The 10,619-nt window shown below is 32.0% G+C and overlaps 1 protein-coding gene across 9 annotated transcripts in view; it reads right to left on the bottom strand.

Annotated features, from left to right (window-relative positions):
* Positions 1–7,676, bottom strand: part of LOC107007876 (peptide-N(4)-(N-acetyl-beta-glucosaminyl)asparagine amidase) — a 14,720-nt gene extending 7,044 nt beyond the window's left edge. For 3 of the 9 annotated variants that reach the window (XR_003578172.1, XR_003578171.1, XM_015206705.2), the window contains exons 1-8: positions 7,334–7,634; positions 6,659–6,829; positions 4,928–5,026; positions 4,366–4,452; positions 3,511–3,593; positions 1,766–1,879; positions 998–1,052; positions 849–935 (exon numbers count right to left, since the gene is read on the bottom strand). Coding sequence is in view for 7 of the 9 variants with exons in the window: in XM_015206705.2 (XP_015062191.1) it covers positions 849–935; positions 998–1,052; positions 1,766–1,879; positions 3,511–3,593; positions 4,366–4,452; positions 4,928–5,026; positions 6,659–6,829; positions 7,334–7,495 (858 nt within the window). In the remaining 2 variants the exon portion in view is untranslated. Of the gene's footprint in view, positions 1–848; positions 936–997; positions 1,053–1,765; positions 1,880–3,510; positions 3,594–4,365; positions 4,453–4,927; positions 5,027–5,699; positions 5,794–6,658; positions 6,830–7,333 lie in introns of those variants that run through there. The other 6 variants (XM_015206701.2, XM_027916849.1, XM_015206702.2 and 3 more) reach the window with 5 other exon arrangements.
* Positions 7,677–10,619: the final 2,943 nt, after the last annotated feature.

Here is a 10,619-nt window from a genome sequence, read left to right as displayed (position 1 = left end):
GGGGGGGGGGGGGGGGGGAGTTACTCTGTATCCGAAATTCAATAGCAATAAGAGCCCTGAAGATACACATGATTAAGTCAACAAACTTGACAAAGGTTTCTCACTAAGAGCAGCATAATGCAGTAATGTGATGATCTTGTAGAAAAACCTGAAAGGATACAAGACTTGGCACTAAATAATGAAGAGTGAATAATTTAGCAATTGAACTTCTGAAGCATGTTACACTGCTTACAGGCAAGTGCACATCTTCAACACTTCTGATTTAGGCGAATGTCCAGGGTAGCCACTCACTCTTTGATATGTTCTTGTAATTTGGATTCCTCAACAGAAAAAAAGAGAAAAATTCACTCGGCCCTATATAAAGAGGAGATGGCACTCCGATCTCATTCTCAAGTTAGTATCTCTTTGTAAAAGTTCTCACACAAGTTCAAAAAGGCTAAAAACAAAAAAGTCCTGGCATTTATTTTCTGAGTAAGTTGGTTACAAGATAATCGATGCAAGTCTTTTATGAATTCTGTTTTAGTACTCAATGGGCAGAAAGATCCCTGGGCACAAATATTCAGCTATATGTGAATAGTTCAACTTATAGAAGTTTGGTGTTCCAGTCAATCAATTTAAAACGGCACTTCGTTGTTGTAGGTTCTTCAATGTTTTTATTTGCGTACTTGTTGTTTTAGTAATTTTAATCATCTGCACCAGGAGAAATTCACCAGTCACTAAAGCTTCCAGCGAAGAACAATCACAAAGGATTTATGAAAATTGAATCTTTCATACAGTGCAATAGAGTGAAAGGGCAATCACCTAACATGGTTGGCATTAAAATATGTTTTCTTGGAGAAGAAACTTACCAAGCGAGAATCATAACCAAAAGCCCTACAATAGAGTGTGAAGCAGTTTGCCCACTCCCCGCACCGCCCCTTTCTCGTCTCTAGAAGCTGCATAATTGCCAGTCAGAAATTGTAATACAAAATCTTCCAGTAGTAGATGCATCCAATACCTTCAATGGGTCATTGTATCTTGGGAAACGTGTGATGTTTGAACACGAACTGCACCTGTTGGCAATAGAGATAAATGTTATAAGACAACCGTGTTATTTTCCTGTAAAATGAGATAGAGAGAATGGAAACACATATCCTTACAGAAAGAGAAAATGTTAATACTTAAAAGATGTCAGAATAGAATAGCAGCTCCAAGAGATCCTCGTATGTGCAAAATGATGGAGTGACAGAAAAAATGAAAAACTAAGCCTAGCTAGTAATGCTTCTTCTCTTACAATTGACAACCCAAATGATGCCTCCACTGAACAACACTCACCTCTGACAATTGATTTAAAAAAATTGCAAAGCAGATACTAGTTATGGACCTTTTGGTAAAATTTTGGGTACCCTAAGAGACAGGATTTTTTTCTTTCCTGTGTGTTGTTAAAATAGGCAATGAATTCTTAAATTTACCGCATTAGTCGTATAATAATGGTCTCAAAATATTTCTACTGAGGAAAAAAACAGCATAGAACTCTGAGAGACTATACAATATCACAGGAAATACACTTTGAGCAATGAATTATCAGAAGAGCACGCTTTTCATAAAAGTTGATAAGGATTCCTGGAAGAAAAGCACTTGCATTAATGTAGAAGCTTGTTACAAAAGTATACCCTTAAGTGTTGAACTACCAATTACTTTTTAGAAACCAGGTACAGATAATATCCCTTGGAACCTATCTAACACCACATAGAATGTAGAAGGTAAACCGTCTTTTCAAACATACCGATAAAGTTCAACTCGAGAAGCACCATAAAGTTTTTCAGAAGAATTTACATCCCCCATGCCTTGAGTTCTGGTATCATTACCACAGCTATCACAAGGAGGAGCATTCACCCACCTACAATGACAAAAAAAAAAAAGAGAATAGTGTCATTTAAACGAGTAATCCTTGGGCCCCTAAGGCCGAACATGTCCTAAGATTGAATGCCATTGAAATACAGATGCTGAAATCAATGTACAATCATACAGCTTCGAGAATATGACTGCATCCAACAAAGGGTGCAAATTGCAGAGGCAGAGGATACAATGAGAGGTTGTTTGAGATGGTTCGACAAGATCCTACATAAACCTCCATATGCACCAAGATGTAGGTGCAGTACCATGACAAGCATCAGTGGCTGACATGTAGATGGGACAAGGATGAAATTTCAGTTTTTAGAAGATTATTAAATGATTGGGAGATTGATAGGTTGCAGAGTTCTTCCAAATTCTATCCCACTTCAATGATTTCTCAGTTAAGGATGACAGTCTGATCTGGCATTGTGACAACAAAGGGAAGTTCTCTGTAAAATTCTACTTGCAGAGATCTCAGTATATGCAACAATCAGGTGGCCTCTTGGCAGCGGAAGATGGTTTGGAAAATCAAAGTACCTTACAAGGTAACATGCTTCACGTGGCTATCGGCCAAAGAAAAAGTTCTGACACATGAAAAGTTGAACAAGAGAGGTATACAACTATACTCCTAATGCTAGCTTTCTAATGAACAGGCAGAGACAATTAGCAATCTTTTCTTGCATCGTGAAATGGAATAATTAGCTACGNTCAAGAGAGGTATACAACTATACTCCTAATGCTAGCTTTGTAATGAACAGGCAGAGACAATTAGCAATCTTTTCTTGCATCGTGAAATGGAATAATTAGCTACGGAAAATCTTCATCAACTCGAGGAAGATAAAATGGGAGATCGAGGAAGAATCAAAGAAGTGTTGAACTGCTGGTACAGAGATGGTAATGCAGCTAGAAGAAAGGAAAGATGGAAGATTGTCCCAGCTTGTATTTGGTGGTCTGTCTGGACAGAAAGGAATCATAGATATTTTGAGGGCAAAGAAGGTAGCATTCAAAAGTATATAACGAACTGTCTAGGTCTCTATTATTTTAGGTGTAAACAGAATCTGTTGAGACGAACTGAAGACATATCTGATGTCTTGGAAGTTTGTAAGGATTTAACATGCAGAGTTACCCTTATCTCAGAAAAAAAATATTTTAACACATAGGAAGCCATTTTGTAAGTGACCTACTTTTGAGGGGAACTGCACAGTTTGTGGTGTAGTATACCTATCGATATCTAACTGTTACCTTCATTTTAAAAAAAAGTCATTTTTTTGGAAAACCGAAAAATCCACGCTTTTGCATGCAACAGGGTTCGAAGCTGTGATTTGTGCCTAACCCACACATCACATGTTGCGCTTTTACCACCTATGTTCATCATAGGCTTCCTTTGACAAAAACAAAAAAAGTTGCGGAAAACCACATGCATATGTGTTGGAAGAACAGTTGGATTAAGACGTGAGATTTAGATAATTTCAGGTCTCATAACGTATGAACCATTATTAGTTTCAATACTGCATATTTCAGCATCATAGATATTAGATACACATAACAACGTCACTGCATGGAAGTAGAATGAAGTGAAAAATTGTTCAGTCCTCAAAGATGAAAATTAAAGTAGCAGCAAAAGCAAGAAATTACCGAAATGACTGCTTAAACCAGAATAGCAGCTGTAATAGGAAAGCATTATCTTGTTCAACTTTTGTTGGTTTGTAGTTTCCCTCCTAAGCATATATAGTACAGATGTCAGAAAACCTGGCTTATGTCAACCCACAAATTCTCATATTCAGATCAAAACTAAGATCCCACTCACAACCCCTGTAATAAGCTATGCTAAGTAAGAAGTATATAACATTCTGTGTTGATTTATGATTTATATAAACATAACTTGATCTTGTTGCTAATGCTACTATATATTTTTTCTTTTAATTCCATTCTTAAATATCTAATTATTCAGTAAAACTATATATGGTCTGAGGCCCCTAATAACGCATCCGCACTAATTTTAATAACATCTTCTTATCAGTAACAAAATTTAGATGCAAAGAAAAAATTACGCCAAAGTTAACTCAAATTTTATTTTTTTGGAAAGATAAACTCAATAGTCTTCAGGAAAAGAGAAACGAAGCCAAAATATTAAAAGATACATATGAATAAATTCATCAAAGTTCTAATAGGGACAACAGATCAACCAACATTGGTTTCTTACAAAATTATCTCTTAAACACCAGAAGAGAGATAGTAATATCTATGTTTCCCACTCTTGAGAAGGTTTCATTAACTGAAATAAGTAAAGGGAAGTAAATCTTATTACAAATGATGTATGCATGCTCAACATCTCAATCTATTTCCGAAAAAAAAGAACCTCATTCATGACTTGTTTGAGGTTAAATATTATTTAGGTTGAACACAGTTACCAATTTGTGCTTAACAAAATAACCAGCAAGATGAGTTACCATTCTCAAAAAAAATAACCAGCATGATGATAGTACTAACCCTTCCCAAAGAAATCAATGCTTTCTCCTCAAGCTTGTCCACAGGCACCGTCTTTCGAGCCATCTCTTGCCGATGTGGATCTTCATACTACAACATGAGGAAATATATTTGTTACTTATCAACAGAAATGATTTTATTGCATTCCACCTTCCTTATCAAACTAAAAGTCAGTGATGAGTTACTCTATCCATCTAATGCAGTATTAAGAGAACAGTGGGATTACCGATATGGCATAATTTACACACTTAACTCAAATTGGGGGAAAAAAATATCATTTTGACTATAGGATTTTGTGTGCACCGCTAAATTGTAAAAGGACATCAAGTAGCATAAAAAGTGAATCATAAAAGAAACTTGAATTCTTGAAACATGGAAAAACTGCTGAGAGTTTAATATGTAAGGTATACCCAACATTTAAAAAAAAACTAATTTATGAAATATGTTATACTGTGTTGGCTTTTGAAGTAGAAGACCTAAAGAGCATCTCTTACTCCATCTGCTAAAGGGGGAGAAACAACTATGGAACACAAGTTAAGATAAATTCAGACCCAACAAGATATACCATTTGAACTTGATTTACATATGGCCATATCCGCTGTTCAACTTCCTTCTTACTATCTCTAGAAACAAAATGCTGCATCATAAGAGCTTCTTCTTCTGCCTAAATGTACAATCAATGATAATAACTGAGTGTTATCAACATAAAATGATAATAACAAGTTAGCTCTCGTAGTTTAATGGTAAAGCAAATGCAAAAAGAAAGGTTTTCTCTAAACTCCGACTAAGTTCGTCATACAGCTGAAATTAGTCTAAGATAAAAAAGATGAAGGGTCAATTGTATTGTTTCCACCCACAATAAGTTCCTAATTGCCGTAGATAAGGCATGCTAGTTAAAAATCAGTATATCACTGTAGAAAATAAAAGTAACCTAATTTAAGGAAAAAGGGATCATATAAATGAAAAGGAATGTAAATTCTTTAGCTTTGTTTTATTCCTAGCTAGTAATAAAGTTTTTGTTTACTATGTTCAAAAAAAATCTCATCGTAGACTTATGACTGAGAGGTGAGTAGGGTGATAGCTTTCTGCAATCTGCTGGGAACTTTTGGAGGTTTACAAGAGGGGTTGACAGATTATGGTGGAATGGACACAGAAGTGGTGCTTACAAAGTGAATGCAGCTTACAAACATATGAACCAAGCCAATCATCAAATGGTAGAATGGCCTTGGAAGCACATTTTGAAGGCTAAGATACCATATAATGTTTCATGTTTTGTCTTGGCTTTTGGCAAGAGAAGCAATTCCTACATAAGATAACTTGATGAAAAGAGGGATTACCTGTCCCAGATGCTGCCTATGTGGGGAAACTACAGAGAAAGTTAATCATCTTTTCCTCCACTGCAGAATATCTGATCAAATATGGAAGATGTTCCTGGCACTCAGAAGTATCACATGGATAATGCCTTGAAAGATTTCTAAAACTCAAGAAAGTTGGGAACAAGCAGGTTTGGAGGTCAGAGATAGAGGAAGATGGTGAATCGTTCCAGCTTGTATAAGGTGGTCAATATGGAAGGAGAGTAATTCCAGATGTTTTGCAAATAGGAGCAACTCTATCCAACAAATGAAGATGAATTATATTTTGCTCTTTAGTTTTTAGTGTAGACAGTCTCACTCTGTAGAAACTGTTGAAATTCTAGATGTATTAAACTCCCTATAAAAGACTAGAATAGCTCCAGTTTGTTAAGAGTCTTTTCATGTAACTATGGTGCAAGTACAACCAATGTACTGAATGATCTTAATCATAGATAGAAATACACAAAGTTACCAATTTCAAAAAAATCTCATCTTGAAATAACAAAGAAAATACTTGATAATTTGTTTAATTTTAATCATTCCACATGCTGACCGCGAAGTTCTTCAGAAATGGGATTATCATAGTAATTTGATAAACCAAAGGATTCAAGACAGTAAGATTTACCCATAGATTACAACAACATACCCAGTGTGATCCCATATATTAAGGTCAGTAAATCAAGACTGGAATTCCAATTCTTAGTTGTTGCAAATAAATTATTTCCAACTTTAAGCCCTAGCTTATTTTAGCTCACACTTTTACAGCTCTTTTGCTTACCTCGAGCATCCCACTACAATCATCACATTCATTTTTAGTAATATTACAAATTGAAAAACATAGTTCAACACTACTTTTATTGCAATCACATTAGCAGTTCAAGAAAACCATCTGACATCAAATAACATGAATGTTTCGCAACTTAAACCAAAATTCAGTGAAGAACCTGAATAAGGCGAGCCAACTCTTCATCTGACATAGCCAAATTTTCTAACTTCTCTTTCTCCTCGGCTACTATTTCCTCCTCGACTCCATCAATTGATACCAACCGAAGCTTATCCGATATTAAAGCGAGATCAGACTCGTTGGATACAATTTGATCATCTCTCCCCAGTATCTTCTCATCAATTCAGTTTTAACAAATCAAATACTCATATTCACAATCATTTCATTTTCAACAAATCAAATACTCAATTTCACTAGCATATTCATGCAAACACAAATCATATGGACCCATTCATCTCAATGCACCTCTTTAATTCAATTCCTTTATCAAGTTTATCAAATGAACATCTTGCGATCAGAATAGTAAATGCTACAATCTTATCATCTCTCCTCTGAATATCTTCCCATATCCATTTATAACAAACTACAACTTTAAATACATACTGCTACACAAGAATCGAGATAAGAACTATTAATATAATCTGATTATTGTTCCTCCCAACAGCTTCTCATCACTTTCAGTTCTAGCAAATCAAACACTTAGAAACACATAACATGAAGAGATCACGATTGTTCACTGGTATCTTCTTCAAAGTACAATTTACAAGGCTAAAATTCACAAGCAAATGCAAAATATACGGACATCATATAAAACAGAATTCAGCACATTTTATACCTTTTGTTGATCGGGAGGAACGGAAGTGAGAGAGAAGAGCTGGTACTTGAGGACCTGGAAAAACGAATAGATAAGAGAAAAAGGTTTGTAAATGAAACGGAAGATGGAATTGAAGAAGATGAAGTGTGAAGAAGAAGAAGAGGAGGACTTCGAAGCCATCATCAGTATCGTAATCGACGTCGAATATGGAGTCGTTGTGACTAACGGCGAGTCTCCGAGCAACCATTCTTCTGGAACTGCTTCAATTTACTTCGTTTCTAGGTTTTGGAATTCGATTCCTTTCTTAATATATGGACGTTTCGTCCATTTTTGTCTTCATAATCATGATTCTCCCTCTTATACACCGTATTAACTAACTGTTTTATAAACTGATCAATGTTATTTAAGTAGTATTTATATTTACTTCGTTTATCAACTATTGTATATTAGAATATTTAATAATATTTGTCCTGAAATTAATAAATAATTTTAAGGTTAGCCTAATATATCTTTATAAATAATTATAATTTTTCTTTTAGTATATTTTTTCAAAATATATTTATAAAAACAATATATTAAAATTACTTTTTTATTTATATTTTTAAAAAAACTGTGTAAAGTTAGTATTGGATAATATAATACTCCTTTCCATTCCCTCCGTGGAGCATTTCTTATTTTACACAATATTAAAAAATTATTAATATATTGATCAATTTTACTGTTTTGATACTTTTGAGTGTCAATGCACATAAAAATAAGTTATAAAAATATAGGAAAAATACCCTCTATGTTTAATAACGATTATTCACTATCAATTTTGCAGATTTCTTAAGAAATTATAAATAAAATAATAATTTTATTATATCATCCTTTAATTATGATAAATATAATGTCTTAAAAATGTAATAGGAAAATAATTAGAATTAGTGATAAGAATAAATTAAAAAATAAGTGTAAAATTATTTATTAAATTTTATAAAATTGACAAGTATTATTTGACATCCAAAAATAATATAATGGATAACTATTGTTGGACAGCATTGAAAATTTTATTATTAATTGCAAACATAAAGTGGAAAAATATAATTATTTTTTCTTGATTTAGTAAGTAATCAAATAATACCAAACAACTCTTTTTAATAAAATGTTCGTATAATATTTGATATAGTGAAAAAAAATGACAACAAAAATATCATAAATAATACTATCTAAGAACTAGCTTTTTTAATAATAAAATAAACTGGAGGTAACTAATTATAACTAGAATCATTTAGTTCTAGGTGTTTAGATATTTAGGTTGAGTAGATCAATTAAATCTAGCTTACTTTAGAATTAGATGAATAAAGTCATATCCATTTTTTTATAATAATATAATCAATTCAATTAAATTTTAATACAATTTAATGGAACCCAACGGGCTATTAATTAAGATATATAAATTTGTGCTATTTGAAATTTAAACAAATTGTTTTCTAAAATTCACCCTTTGTGTAAAAAAAATAAAAATCATTAAATAGAGAGACAAATGTACCTAGTAAACAAGGGAAACAATTAAAAATAATTAGAAGGGAATAAAATTTACCAACAATCATATATCAATTATAAGCCTAAATAAACAATTGAAAAAGTTCAGATGTAATCCTGTAGGACTTCAATTCAGCAACTATTTATTAAAATGTATCAATTCAAATAATTTTTTCATTTAAAATATTATTTTTTTGATCTATTTATCCTTGATAAAAATAGATGTGTCAAATAATAGTTATTTTAATTAATTAAAATATAATTACATTTGTTCTATTTTTTCCTTGCTAGAAATAATTATTCACGGAAGTGAACAAATTGATGAATTAACAAGAAAAACATAAATGAATAGTACGTACAGTGTTACACGTAATAAGTTTTAGGAATAGCAAACACAAATAATATTAGCTTTATATAGCTACAGTTTTGATATTTACGCTCCATAACAAATATATGACATCTGATTTGTATAAATTGCAGACATTTGATTCGGATGTTTCTGATTTGTATAAAATCGCAGCATCTATGTATGTATATTGATTAGTTAATTGTATATGTTTAAGAATTATGTATATGTATCAATGATTGCGTTTGTATATTTGCATACAATTTAATCGAGTTAAAATTAAAGATTTGTAATTGTATATCAAATATCTCTCTCACTTTATACAAACACAAATTGTACATTATATGTTGTATAATTTGTATTTGTATAATGCAAGAAAGAGAGAATGACAAAGGATAACTAAGCAAATGAAGATTTGTACTTGTATAATTACAAGTGTATAGGATGAAGATACATGTATTTGCATTTATATATATAGTTTTCTCTTACTTTATACAAACATAAACACAATTCATACATTTGTATTTATGCATAAAGTGAGAGAGGCGAGCCAAAGAGTGGTGACCGAGATTCTGAGGAAAGAGACAATGACAAAAAGTTTGTTGCGAATTGAAATTAAATGAAACTATGGTTATAACATTTATTTTGAATTAATAATTTACTATAATGCACAATTATCCTTTCCAATAATGTGATTAGCTTATATTAACTAACGTTCATTACTACTATGACTTAGGACTGTTCAAAATCGAACTGAAACCGATAACCCAATCCAAAAAAAAAAGTTATTGATTTAGCGGTAATGGGTTATTGATTTAGCGGTTATTATAACAATTTTTTGTTATCGATTCTAGATTTTTTTAATGGGTTAATTGATAATCAATAGTAAGTTAAATAATTATATTTATATTAGTTTGTATATAAAGTTCTTGACTTAGATTTCAGTTTCCTATTTTTATTTCTAGTTGTCCCAAATTCTTGGTTTTTCTATGATGTAAAACTGTTTGATTTTGAGAAAGATGTAACTTGTGTACTCATGTGTAAGATTCATTTGGTTCGTCACCTTGTTTTAAAGTGATTTTCAATATTTTTTTAGTGTCAAATCTTACTGGTTAAATCGACAATCGAACCGATAAACCAATAACTGATAAGTGAATATCTTAATGATTCTATAACGATTTAGCATCTTTACAAACTGATAACCAATAAATCAAATCAATAAACTTCGAAATCAAACCGAATAGTAGTTTACTACAATTAATTGGTTTAGATCTTAACTAAGCATTGATAAACACTCTTAAGGCATATAAAAAGAGAGAATATTTATTAATCGCAGAGAAATTAATATTTTAAATTATTAAGATAATAAATAAATGAGATAAATTATCCCTTATCTATCGCATGCCCTACCAAACGACCCCTAAACATCAATGGTTC

The sequence above is a fragment of the Solanum pennellii genome, chromosome 1, assembly GCF_001406875.1.
Source record: "Solanum pennellii chromosome 1, SPENNV200".
Classification (NCBI taxonomy): Eukaryota; Viridiplantae; Streptophyta; class Magnoliopsida; order Solanales; family Solanaceae; genus Solanum; species Solanum pennellii.
This window is presented reverse-complemented; position numbering and strand designations above follow the sequence as displayed.